The 13,217-nt window shown below is 46.8% G+C and overlaps 6 protein-coding genes across 6 annotated transcripts; 2 read left to right on the forward strand and 4 right to left on the reverse strand.

Annotated features, from left to right (window-relative positions):
* Window positions 1-211, reverse strand: TGAM01_v210698 (hypothetical protein; the record flags this gene model as incomplete). The annotated part of the gene is made up of 1 exon (XM_024550852.1): window positions 1-211. A coding segment is annotated over one exon (211 nt), but the record flags the coding sequence as incomplete, so codon positions are not given.
* Window positions 212-1,296: 1,085 nt separating this feature from the next.
* On the forward strand, window positions 1,297-1,974 carry TGAM01_v210699 (hypothetical protein; the record flags this gene model as incomplete). Its single annotated transcript, XM_018807318.1, has 2 exons — window positions 1,297-1,458; window positions 1,528-1,974. The coding sequence occupies 2 exons, from the start codon at window positions 1,297-1,299 to the stop codon at window positions 1,972-1,974; spliced, it is 609 nt and encodes a 202-aa protein (XP_018659484.1).
* A 582-nt stretch (window positions 1,975-2,556) lies between these two features.
* Window positions 2,557-3,309, reverse strand: TGAM01_v210700 (hypothetical protein; the record flags this gene model as incomplete). The annotated part of the gene is made up of 1 exon (XM_024550853.1): window positions 2,557-3,309. One exon carries the CDS (start codon window positions 3,307-3,309, stop codon window positions 2,557-2,559), a length of 753 nt encoding a protein of 250 aa, XP_024404398.1.
* A 1,020-nt stretch (window positions 3,310-4,329) lies between these two features.
* On the reverse strand, window positions 4,330-5,120 carry TGAM01_v210701 (hypothetical protein; the record flags this gene model as incomplete). Its single annotated transcript, XM_018807320.1, has 3 exons — window positions 4,330-4,488; window positions 4,572-4,900; window positions 4,970-5,120. The coding sequence occupies 3 exons, from the start codon at window positions 5,118-5,120 to the stop codon at window positions 4,330-4,332; spliced, it is 639 nt and encodes a 212-aa protein (XP_018659486.1).
* A 3,058-nt stretch (window positions 5,121-8,178) lies between these two features.
* TGAM01_v210702 (hypothetical protein) lies at window positions 8,179-8,322 on the forward strand (the record flags this gene model as incomplete). Its single annotated transcript, XM_024550854.1, has 1 exon — window positions 8,179-8,322. A coding segment is annotated over one exon (144 nt), but the record flags the coding sequence as incomplete, so codon positions are not given.
* Window positions 8,323-10,131: 1,809 nt separating this feature from the next.
* Window positions 10,132-10,660, reverse strand: TGAM01_v210703 (hypothetical protein; the record flags this gene model as incomplete). The annotated part of the gene is made up of 2 exons (XM_018807321.1): window positions 10,132-10,583; window positions 10,639-10,660. The coding sequence occupies 2 exons, from the start codon at window positions 10,658-10,660 to the stop codon at window positions 10,132-10,134; spliced, it is 474 nt and encodes a 157-aa protein (XP_018659487.1).
* Between the last annotated feature and the right edge of the window lie 2,557 nt (window positions 10,661-13,217).

The raw sequence follows: 13,217 nt of genomic DNA on the forward strand, positions 1-13,217 counted from the left end.
AGTAGTAGTAGTAGTAGTAGTAGTAGTAGTAGTAGTAGTAGTAGTAGTAGTAGTAGTAGTAGTAGTAGTAGTAGTAGTAGTAGTAGTAGTAGTAGTAGTAGTAGTAGTAGTAGTAGTAGTAGTAGTAGCAGTAATAGCAATACCTAGCAGCAGTAACGGCGATAGCAGCGTTCATCAAGCATTTCACCAGGAAAGCCTTAGTCCAAAGCATCTTGACCCCAACCTTGACCAAATGCAATCAACAGCACAATGGAATCCACCACCCGAGCATTGCGCTCAAGACACTCCCAAACACCTGAGATCCTCCTCGTTGACGAAGCGCCACATGTGAATACTCGCGGTCTGGTCACTGCACTCGAGGAACCTACACTGCTCAAGGATTGAAAATGCGAAAGCCTACAGACAAGCAAGCGCTTTACTGTCCGTATATCATGAGCAGCCACCAGACTTTCATCATGACTACGTCAAGCATCTTGGTCGAAACAGCGTTGCTCTAGGCCTACGGTTGAAATTAGACCCCGATGAGGATCGAGCACCGAAAGAGTGCTTTCGGTGAAATTCCTCATTCGCGAAGAAAATACGGCATTCGAGTTTGCCTTTCTCAGTATCAACATGTCAAAGGTGGAAGAAGCTGCTGATAAGCAGGTTTTCTACCACAGACTTTGACGCAGTCGATCGTCTTATCAGCACAGCCACCACCTCATTTGCAACTGCTTCAGTCATCGTGAAAGTGAAATACGTGGCCGTTGGGCACTCTGCTCCGTGCTGGGACCATCTCTCAACCTTCCCCGAGTCACTCCAAGCCGTTGCCCGCAACGTCAGACACATACAGCAGAGTTAACGAACTCATTCAGTCGTCAGCTGGTTCTTCGTCTACTCCGCGATAGAAGGATGAGAGAGGTGATGAGACTACTTCAAAATCCCCAGACATCAGAAGCAGCCCCTACCAAGAACTCACGTGAGGATGCCGCGGAGGCAAAACCGATGACAGGATACAGCAAGCAGAAGCGTTAGCTTGGGGAAAAGTTTACTGAGATTCCTACGCGGAACTACCTCTCGGCCTCTGGTTCGTCCGGACCATTGACAACTCGCCCAGTCAGCAAACAGAAATCGTAACCTGTGACCTGATACGGTTTATGAAACCAAGCTTTCTGGTAGAAGACGAACGACTAGCAGTCATGACCACGCGAGCGCAGGCCTTGACTATCTTGGTCGGCAAAGGGACAGCCCTGACGGGTCACAAGTCTCGCACACTGCCACCACTACCTTGTATCGCGAGACTCAATCGTTAAGCTCATGGGACGGGACAAGGTGTATGCCTTCTGCCACTTGCCTGGACATGAGCAAGCAAACTGCCAGACGGAGATCAGATGTGGCTTTTACAGCGGCAAACACTCCGGTAAAAGATGCCCTGAGACCGCCAACAAGCCCGCGATAAGCCTCAAATTCTTCGAGAATGTATGTAACTCCTATAGACAACATCGACCGGCACGCCTTCTCTCAGTCAAGTGCAGTAAACTGCCGTAGTCGGTCAAGAAATTTAGGGAGATCCGAGAGGGGAATTATGGAACAGCGAAGCCGGATGCCTACACCGCACATATTAGGCTCGCGAAAGACCAATACCGGCAGTACGTTGAGGAAGGGAATGACTCTAAGGTCCCTGACGACTCTGTTATCGGCCTCACAAACGCGGACGGTACCATTCCGACTTCCTTGCAAATTCATGACGCTTCTACTGTAGCACCATCCGCCACGGCTTACCAAGAACAGATCACCACCGGCAAGCCTAAGCGAAAGGCCAGACGAAGTTGTAGAAAGAAGAACAGCGCTCGCGCGGCCAGCGCAGCCCAAAACCGACCTCTGAACAGCGCTGCGATCCCCGATCACAGCAACGCCAAAATTGGCTACAAGGAAAGACAAACTGAGAATGATGCTACAAGGACTGGAAAAAAGAATGACGCTAAGAAAGGATAAGTTTTGGCTGGAAAGGGGATGAAGGAACTGGGGGAATTGAGACCATGCAAGGTCTTCGAAGAATAAAACGGATGGAACTCTTTAAAAATCAGCACACATATCCTAACTTCACACACCACAATAACGCTAGTATCTACTATGCCAATGATCAAGGGAACCTGCATATAGGCAACGCAGTTGTATTATCTTGCACTCTAGGTATAGCTTAGGCTGCTGCTACTGCTGCTACTGTTGTTGTTCTTAATTTCTGTGTGCATTTTCATTTTGCAGTCCCTATTTTACGTTACGCCCCTTCCTACTTAACCTGTTGAAAACAGATGAGTCACTATAATCACTAGGTACTTGTAGCCACAGCTAGAAACAATAAACGTGTATTGGCTATATCTTAACCCTACTTTCTCAATTAATTATCATTAGTATTCTTTTTTTCTCTTCATATAACCCCTGACTTATCAGAGATTGGTATAAAGAACATGGAGTATACTTGTGTCAAAAAGAGCTGAGAAGACGTAGGGAAGATGAGGCTTTATTCTCACATTTCCTGTGAGAGGTTGGAGCATCTTGATTCGACTGGCCTTGGCATCAGTAAAACCTGAATCTGGGCCTCTGAAAAAGGCTAAAGCTCCATGATCTTGGAACTGGAGCGCTGTCCCTCAAAGTTACTCTCAGCGCTGGTTGCTTGGGTGGATTGGCGGATATATCGAAAGTAACGAACTTTTTCGAATCCTTTCCAGGTAAGCCCTTCCCACAAAAAGCTTGCTCATGCGCGTCTTGCTCACGTACATCCTCCTCTTGTGCGTCCTCCTCGTGTATGTCTTCGTTTGTGTCTTCGTGTGTGTCCTCGTGTGTGTCAACCTCGTGAGTATCTTCCTCGTGTGTAGCTATGTCGCCAGTTCCCGCCAGTAAAACCTCAGCTTCAAGGGGATCCCTGCCCCTTCTGCGCTTCTTACGGCATTGATGCCGGACTACCCAAGAGTACTGCGTTGCTTGTTTGGAAGGTGCGCAATTGACGGTGCTTTTTCGGTGTTTCGTCGCCTTGCTCGTCACTTTTCTGACTTCCGAGGGGAGCGTGCCACCAGAGGCGTATACCATGAATCTGAAGAGTAGAGTTGTCTCTTGAAGTTCTTTGGGCTCCTGAGGGCCTTGAGGGAGTTTTAGATACTCCACCTTCTTTGAGTGATTCTCAAGGCTAATTTTGGAAGTTTTGCTTCCAGAGGAACTGTTTTCAGACGAGGTGGTCGGCTCTTCGGAGGGTGGCGAGGGCGTCTGTGGTGGACGCGAGGACCATGAAGGGGGCGAAGAAAAATAGGAAAAAAGTGAGTTGATCGTCTCCATCGCTGACATAAAGGCACAGACTATTCATTGAAATATATCTGCGATAGGAGTCGTTGTTTTCCGATAGACAATGTTTTGCACGAGGGCTTCTTCTGTATCGAAGCTGGAATATTGGTCTGGGTTGAACGGACGAAAATATCCAATTAGAATTGTTAACTATCCTTGGAGCTTTCTAAGACCAAACCTATCAGTTCAATCAATAACTTTACACTAAAAAGGTTGAGAGCGTAGCCGCTCCGTTTATCTGCCACTGGTTTGCTCATCTCATGAACCTGTTTGCCGTGTAAGGTTTGTATGAGAAAGTCAAGAGACTTCAAGCGAATGAGTGCAAACCACTTGATTTCGGCACGATGACAGAGCTTTTGAAGCTGTTTGAGTATGCTTCACGTCAAAAACAAAATATAACGGCCGACGAGATGAGTATCCTGTTTGCGCTGGAATAACAGAAGCTTCAGGGACGTGGACTATCTTATCAATAACCATTTTCGCTCTCTCACAGCCGTAATAGTAATAATGGCGGGTATCAACCCCTGCAATAGAAGAGATGAATCATTCTTCTGAAACATGCAGTATATTGTTACACAACACAGGTATGGCACACCTCACGTCAATAGCTCAAGATGTAGTGTGAGTGAAGCCATTGCAACGGGTAGCACAGACATCCGAGACAAACAGACAATATGGCATTCAAGAGCCACTTAAATGAAAGTTCAAAAACAATAGTCATTCATTTGAGAATGGAAGTATATACAGTGACTAGATAAATAAAACAAAAAAGGTAAAACCGGCAACCTTTGCGCTCTAAAGTACAGTGAATAATGTTATTCGTAATATTGGCTTCTGGGTCCGTTGTCGATGACCTCGCATCATCTGCCTTTGGGTATCATCATCCCTTTTCATCCCTAGGGTTCTCTATCATTCCTCATCGTGGTTTTTGAATCTCGAGCGTCCGGTTTACAAATCAAGTCTCCAACTTCAGTCCATTGTAGTGGCATAGACGGTCTGGATCGTCATCATCACTCACATCTTCAGCTCGCCAAGATCGCCAAGATCCACGCCCGTGGAGATGGTGGCGAGATGAATGTCTGAATATCCAATGTCGGAAGAGTTGAAGCAGTTGGTGCCGTTGACCGGCGGGATCCGTTTGTCGCCCGGCTCGACAAAGGTGATGTCGACGCACTGTTAAATCTCCGCATCAGCCTCACATTCAATGTTCCAAACGATACTACGTCAAAGCGTTTTCCACAATCATGGGCACTTACCGAGAACAGCGCGGCGCCGTGCTGTGCTGACATGACAATCTGGATCGTGGCATTGACTCCCGCCTTGACGCCGATATCAGTCGGCACCGTCACATGGTCCAAACAGATGGTGCCCGGGAAGGGGTTGTTGCTGGGGCCGAGAATGCCAAACTTGGGCACAATCTGGTGCTCCATGTGCAGCGGTCCGCCATCGGGGCCGTCACTGCCCATGCCCAGGTTGACCTGCAGCATCGCCGTCGCATGGCCCACGAACCAGCCGGGCTGGAACGATATGGGCGCTCCCGTCGTGGGCCAGAAGGTGCGGTTTGTTGTCGCAGGGTGACCACCGCCTGGATGAATTGTTAGCAACCCGCTACGAAGAGAATGATGGTAGGCATCGCATTGAGAGAAAGTCTTACAGGGATACATCCACTGCATGCCGTATGGGAACGTCGCGTTGGTGATTAGATTGTCGCCGCGCCAGCCGGGATACACGATAACGACATGTGCCCATGAGAGAAGAGGCAGAGCCAAAAGCCATACGGCCATCAGTAAACTTCTCGCAGCCATTATCGAGGCAGATGGTGATGATATCGGTCTCGGATTGATCGCTTTATTCTTTTGTGCGCTTCGCCTTTATAAAGAGAATTTGTAACGGGGAATTCCTTGTTTGGGAGAGCTGCTGTTGGTTCTGCTGTCGAAATGTCGATGAATGTAACCCAATAAGTGGGAAGATGCAATCAATCTCGGAAGATTTAAAAACAGCGGTCGCCAGGTAAGGGCCACTCTGACTCCTCAAAAGATGATGATGATGATGCTATATGGTCACAGGAAAATACAGAGATACGCACAGAAGGCCGACGAGTTGTTTTTGCAAGAAGCAAAAGAAAAAGGCGAGATGCCGCCTGGAATTATGTACAAAAGCCCGCTTCCTCCACGCGCCCACCCCGGAAAAGGTTCCCGCAGCCGCTCAGCAAGAGGCGAAAAAGCCGGCTGGGCCAATCGCTGGATTTCTTTCACTGATCCTGGAAGCGCTGCACCAATCAGTCTCACGAAGCGAGCCCTCCGCTAAGCCAATGTCCGACTAGGCGCTTAACATGCAATGCAACCCCTCTGGGAGCTATTTTTAGAGGCGGACTCGGTATCCTTGCAGAAGTTTGGCATGGCAAAATGCGACTCACCTCTTTTATTTTGCTCAGCTTCTTCTTCTTTGGTGACAGCTTGTTGAAGTTTGTGGATTTAAGGGCCAAGCTGAGCACATTTGTCTGAACAAGATGGCTTACGACGCACATGGCCATAACCTTTCGGCGTCCGGATCCCAGCAAGAGTTAATTATCCCGCCCCTCTTTTGTCTGTATACGTCTTACACTGGAGACTGCTACTGGCTGGTCTAGTATCCAGAATCTTTAGCTCCGGCGGCAACTAGCTCTCTAGCTACAGCTACTGGTGAGTTCGGCCGTTGGAGCGATCCACTCGAGTCCAATAACGCCAATTGGCGACGAACCGATCTAATGCCCCAGTTGCGTTGAAAGCGTCTTGTCTGTTTGAAGAAAGAAGAATTATACAATAGAAAACCCTCATTCAGGTAAAGGGTAAAAAATTTGAGTTCATTTTGTAGGATAATGGCTATTCACGAAGCAGGCATGATACATGCATCCATCCACACAGCTCATGATGCCGAGGTCTGGGACAAGCATATGTATATATGTACACGAACAAAGCTCCAACTACCTCTTAACTGTAGCTAGGCAACGATAACTTCCAAATTGTAAAGATATCCGCCAAGATGCATTATTAAGAGAAAAGTGGAGTGGACTGCGTCTTCCCATTGTCTTCAGCAAGATCGAGAGGCCCCAGATGAGACCTCTTAATCTCCGCCATCCATGGGCATGCATGCATTATCACCTTGCATATTGGACAAGATCAGGCTCTAAAAATAGTATGCCACTAACATGTAAAAGTAAATGATATTGAACAACTGGGCAAGTGGTGGCTGCATCATAACGCTACTCTGCTGCACTAACATGCAGTTACTTACCGGGAGCAAGCAGAATCTAGTCCTTTAACGGTACAAAATCCGAGCAGAATGGCTTCGCTCTGCGTATCAACCATGGCTTTCTCTGATCTACAAATTCCAACTACGGAAGAAATGACTCTTTACTTGCTTTACTCCACACGGTACGCCGGGTGATATCCGAGCATGTATTACAAACTCGAGTCACATGTGTACCAGCGAACAGATTCGAGGAGACATTCAATTTAAGCGGACAGAATGACTAAACTCATGAGTTTGGACAACAAAAGGGCGCATTGTGGCAAGATAAACCCCGCATTGTGGGCATCGATAAGTGGTCTCGAGACGTCGTTTATAACGAATTGTGGTGGCACACTAGGGATAGATAGAATCGTGGAACTTGTGCCAAGGACCCAGAAACTGTTCAGCACCGATGGTTAACTCGGTACAATCCAGCTATTGGGTCGCTTACTGTGATGAAAGTGATGAACATGCATCGGATGAGGACGACGCCACAAAAGGTCTTGGGCGGTGGCATGGCGGCAGTGCTCGCATTCTGTTGGGGACGTTGCAATTTTTGGACATAGACTTGGGTACATGTAGTAGACATACAGTAGCAGCAGTAGTAGTAGTAGCAGTAATAGCAGTAGTAGATATGGTAAATATAGCATATACTTATAACTTAAGGCAAAAGTAGAGGCAGCGTTGTTAACAGAGTTCTGACAATTATTAGTTTAGAATGATTAATACATTTCAACAGCTTGTATCATTCACAGCTCTCCGTTGGCCTTTAGAATGAAAATTGGTGAGGCCATTATACACGATTTTCCACTCTGGTAAAGCGTGATTAATGGCCGTTAAGATAATTTTCAATATACTAGTAGCTGTCGATTCTAGTGCTTCCTTTCTGGTAACATCAAAAGGAAGCAGAGCTCCATTCGTTGGTACTCAGTACATAACTACAGCTAGATTTCTGACAGCGGTACAGGTACTCTACATTAAGCAGATTTTCGGTATGGCAGGCACGTAGCGCTGCTTCCGACCAAACGACCGCTACTGCCTCATCCAGAGAAAGTAGCGGTCGAGCAGACATTTCCCACACCTAAAGAAAAATGTTAAACTCAATGGATTCCCTTCAATTTATGCGTACGCAATTGTCGTCTGCCAACCAGCCATTGATCGCAACCGCAGGCTGCCAAAACGATCATCTCGATGCAAAAGCAATAAAGGACATGGAACACATAGTTAGGACGCCTTTGGTATCTCAGGTGCCAAAACATCGTCGCAGCTCTCGTCTCAATCTAACAGACATTGAGCCAATTGGGGATGCAGCCGCCAAGTCTTCTGCTTCTCCGCCGCCAAAACGCTATTGCACCACTTGATTGAGCCCACTGTGCCCTGAGAGCGTTGTTGATGACACAATTGATGTGCCTTTGTCTCTCTGGTCAATGAACTTGGCCACAGCTCCAGCGACAAAGTTTCAGTTGAAACAGAGTTTTGGTCTCCTTGTCTCCAGATCATGATGGCAGTCTTCTTTTGACGCCAATTTCTGTCCCAGGTTCGCAAGACTCGGACTACGAAGAGGAACTTGAACCAACTTAGTCGTCGGATGAATCAAACCTCATTGATGGCAAGAACGGCGCTGTCGTCACTACGCCTATAGTCACTACGCCTATAGTCTTGAGCCCTCTAGTACAGGCGGGGCTGATCAGACAAGGTTTCGACCCGGAAATCTTCACCACACCGAACGTTGACTAGTTGGAGGCCATGATGAAACATTTTCGTATGGCCCTGGTACAGTCGAGGGTATACGTCGGCTCATCACGCAGTAAGCTGGTCTGTCTCTGCGGTCTTTGATAGCGTGCTAATGGCAACAGCATTCGTCAGACTACCTATGCACAATCATCGGTAGACCCCATAACGTTTGCGGCCGACAACGAACGGAGTAACTGGGACTGTGACGACCCTGGTATGACTGCCGTTTGGGAATTTCTTGTTGCCGAAGCGAAGGAAAAGATCCTGCTCGTAAGCCCGTCGTACAGTTTTGGCTCTATGACAGTACCATCAGGCGCCTTGGGACCAATTTTCCATATTATATGGTATGTTCATTTCTGTCTCTGTCCATGGCAAGTTACTACATTGAAAGCCACTTTTTCATCTGGCAAACATGAGACCAATCTGTTTAGGCACGTGGTATGTTCGTCTTTTAGTGGTTCTGAGCATATACAGTCTTGCTGATCCTCCTTGAGAATAGGATCCAAAAGAATCCAAGTCTGCGCCAGCAAATCAAGAAAATCGGAAATCCCATGAACGTGTCGACTTCCGACATGTTGCCATTCCGCAGCACCGCCACAAAGCCTCAATAGGAAAAAGATTTTGGAGCAGTTATCTGGCAGCAGTTGGTTCATCTAAGTGTAGGCTTCAACTACCTTATGATGAAAACCAGTCCTATTATCCTTCTTGTCGGAAAGTAATCCCGGCAGAAATGCATTCTAATTAGCAATCAGTATCTACTTTACCTTAATCACGCGGATATTCCTTATTGTATATAGCTCTTATAACTATTAATTAGAAAGGAATAAGTTATGTCTTAGGGGCTTAGGGGTATACAGTATATAACGTACGATTTCATTCTAATGGAACTTATTTCGTCTTCACAAAGAGAAAATGAATTCTCCTAGGACAGAGACACGAAGGCCACTTTCCTTATTTTACTGATGAGATATGAAGTTAAATGCATTAGGGCTAATCTCTTTGCTTCTAGAAGCAGGCTCGCTTCGACCCAACTACCTGAACCCAATGCATACAATTACCCGCATGGGTTATTAAGGGAATCGAGGAACATTAAAAGTTATCCTGCATCCCGGTTCTATCATCCAGCATCCTAGTTATAGCAGCGGTAATAGTAGTAAATGAAAGCAGTATAAGTAATAGAAGTGAATAACAGCAGTAGCAGTAGTAAAACTAATAGCAGCAATAAAACTAGTAGCAGTAGTAAAAGTAATAAAAGCAGTAATAGCAGTAGCAGCTTTGAGCCCTTTTTGCCTCGCGTTTCTCATTCTATGAGGCATTGCTTGAATCTTCTTCCAAATGTGCTTTTCCGGCCGTTGAAGATCGACTTTCCACAATGGCAGGGTCATCTGTATATGAGATTACCATCTGTAGCTTATCGTCCCACCTGAAATCCTTGAAGTATAGTTGCGAAACAAAAAGTATTGCGGTTTTGATGATGGCCACATTTTTCGCACAGTTTCTCGGCGGTTCAGATAATGCTTCTAGATCCTTGCTGAGATACGCCGCTATTTGAAGTGAGTCCTTTTTCTTGATATAACGTTGTAACTCAGCGGCGTTGCGATTATTAACATAAGCGCCTATGGCTCTTGCAACATCCAGCGTGTCCTGCTTTGTGAGCATAGCAACCATTTGCAGCAGCCTCACTAAGGGCACGTTTCTGCTTGCAATTGGGTCGTCCGGACATTGCTTGCCGGTGATGAATACACTTTCGTCCAATAGACGTTCATAGATTGCTGACCATGATTCGCGCAAAAAGAATTGCCATGCTTCATTCTATATGGCGTGAGGCGCAGGCTTGAGATCATCGGTGGGCTTAAGGCCATCATATGCGGGCTTGAGTTCGTCAGGACCAGAGTCGGGCTCGTTATAAGTAGACTTGGAGCTGCTGATCTCATAGTCGCTGTTCTTTTTGAGGTCTCTCGCCGTTTTTCTCATGTGGCTTGTGTATATAGCTAAATAATCGCTGTATCGAAGATGGAATTGCACCTCCAGCAGCTCTTCCAGTTTTCTAAACGCAGGTTCGTAGGCTTTGTCGGTCTTTATTCGATCATGCATCTCCGATACCTTTGTTGTCATCTCGCGAGCGAACTTGGTCTGCTTTCGGAAATCAGGATTTTCAATGTGATCATCCATACGGTGAATAAGGTCCAGTACAATCTTTTCGGACCTAGGGCTAATAACCCGATGGCCTTCTTCTTCGATTTGAAGCAGCTCGTAGTTGAGCCCTGCACTGTTTAATTGTTGCTCTCGCCGCGTGGCTTGGGCAATGTTGTCTTTTACGGACGCTCAACTTGGAAGTCATGGCGGTGTTGGGCAGTAGGAGCAGCGGCAAATATAACCCAAATAGTATTGAGAGAAGAGGTGAGTAAAAGTAGCGATTTGGTGTTAAGAAGATAGTTGAAGTAGAAATGAGGGCGAGAGTGCGGGTTATTATATAGGTCGGAGCTTCCTTATCTTTGACTCATTTGCTGCCCCAGCGGTATTAAGTTGTTGGCATTGAACTTTATTTCAGCGGGGAACTGTACCTCAAATCCTTTTGTGAAGCAGTCTAGGTAAACGACCAAGCTTTACTTAATCTTATTATGGCCAAACGAGTTGAACTTTATACTCTCTGTAGATGAGAGCTTAACCGCATGGAAACTTAAGTCTTCTATAAGCCTACCTCTGCTACCTCTGCTACCTCTGCTACTCCTGCTACTCCTGCTACTCCTGCTACTCCTGCTACTCCTGCTACTCCTGCTACTCCTGCTACTCCTGCTACTCCTGCTACTCCTGCTACTCCTGCTACTCCTGCTACTCCTGCTTAATCCTTAAGTGTATATATAATTAAATAACCCATGGGTTAATGTATACAGTCTGGCTTTGATGGGAGCTAATTTCACCAGTACTACTAGTGTAGATAATGTGACACGAACGGCCACTGTTTTAACCCAAAAAAAGCGCAGTCTTATCGAGAAACCAGCCAAGTGGAATTCAGCATTGACTACATGTTTTACCCCCTCTGCAAGCTACCGAGTGCACACGACGCACATGAATAGCCACGAAGCCGAATGCATATTGCGGATATGAAAACGGCGATGAAAAGGGGGCATGTCAGATACGTGGAAGCATTGCATTTCGAATGAGTGCAGCGAAAGCCACCGCCACCTCAGAACCAGTCACTAATATGCTGTTCGTCGATGTCAACAACAGCGAGCAGAGAATGCAAAATGCATCGTATGTGAAGAAGCGAACGCCCGCTTCCTTCCACAGCTGGTCTCGAGACTTGCAACATTTACTGACAAAGATAGTGTATGATTGCTTCCAGATTCAAATTAACAACATCTTATACTCATGCTATACTTTGCTTCTTAATTATACGAAGCTTCCTAGCGGGGCTCTGGAGTGGCTTTTTAAGCTTGCAAATGTGCCACGCAACCTACACTCGGCTCTATTCCGCATCTTTACTCAATTTTGACTCAGCCCTCTTCCATTTACACAGGAACATGATCTTGGGAAATTCTACGGCTGGATAGGCTTGAGGTCATTGCCTCTACGTGATAATGAAATGTGCGTCAGCTGGAGCAATGAGACATGTTTCACTAATCAGTTAATTGGTAATTAAATCCTCCCGGATAGGAATTAAGCGTATGTCGACTCGAGATGCTCAGACTCTGTTACCACTTACGAGTTTGGTCTTAACCATACTATCCAAATCCTTCAAGATGGAGGTAAGATCAGTGGTGTACACCAATATCCTATTTCTGTGGAGAGCGAGTTGGGTAACTCTAAGATAACCTGGGGCTCCGTGATCCATAATTCGGGTGACCATAGCAGATCGTGACCGAGTCTGGGGTCCCTAGACATGGAATTCGATTTCTTATATCTCGTTGACAGTGCGCAAGACAGTATCATACTCACTATGCACTGTATGCCAACACATTTTGTTTCCCTTGAAGAATCCAGCATCTTGAACCATATGACAGTGACTTTCCTGTCCAGCATCCGTTAGGATAGCCCGTCGCATCTCATATGCTCGGACAACATCCGTTAGGTTTCTACAGTTTCTAGTGGCACAGTTTTGGGCCATTCACGCCTGTCCTGCAGTGTCAAAGAGGCGGTGCTATTCCCCTCCACTTTTAAGAACCACTATGCTTAACACCAGCTCTACGGATACTTGCAGTGCAGATGCACAGTGAATTTGCACAGTCTAGCGTGCAGCGTTTGGCCCAACTGGGGTTCGCGCTGATGGGGCCGTTTTCTCTTGTCCAGGCAGCCTTACAAGGCACCTGCTGAACATCGAAGTGAGAGGAGGCTCTTAGGAGGCTGTGAGGCTTAGCTGCCAGCTGGAGCACTGCGGCTCATTATGATTTCTCGCCAGTGACTCAATCGGCGGTCAGATCCTTGTTTAACTCGTTTGGCGATTTTTTACTGTTTTCGTGTACGGCCCTTTCCTAGAGCGCTTATGGTCGGAATGGAGGCCATGGGGAGAGAGAGATGATTGCAGCTGGGGGAGCACTTTATTTAACATGCAGGGAGGGGGATGGGTGACACAGCATAAAATTTCGGAGCACGCGACGAAGAGCCAGTGAGAATTGCCTTGTGCCACGCTGCCGCCAGGCGTTGTGAAGCTGTCAATTGAATTACATGAATGTATAGAAAACAGACACTTGATGCTCAATCATGATTGGGAAACTACCAAGACAACACTTCAATGCTGTTTGTTGAAAAGCACTGAAAAGCGCTGAAAAGCACATGCCACAAGCAGATCAAATCCGGTGGCGGCTCCAAAGAGGGGCCTCCCATCAAGCTCCGGCGCAATCAGGCAGTCAGTTCTCCACTCGGACGGGAGTCATCCAACGAGATCTGCCGGCAATGCT

This window comes from Trichoderma gamsii (genome assembly GCF_001481775.2).
Source record: "Trichoderma gamsii strain T6085 chromosome Unknown Scaffold_70.2, whole genome shotgun sequence".
Taxonomy (NCBI): Eukaryota; Fungi; Ascomycota; class Sordariomycetes; order Hypocreales; family Hypocreaceae; genus Trichoderma; species Trichoderma gamsii.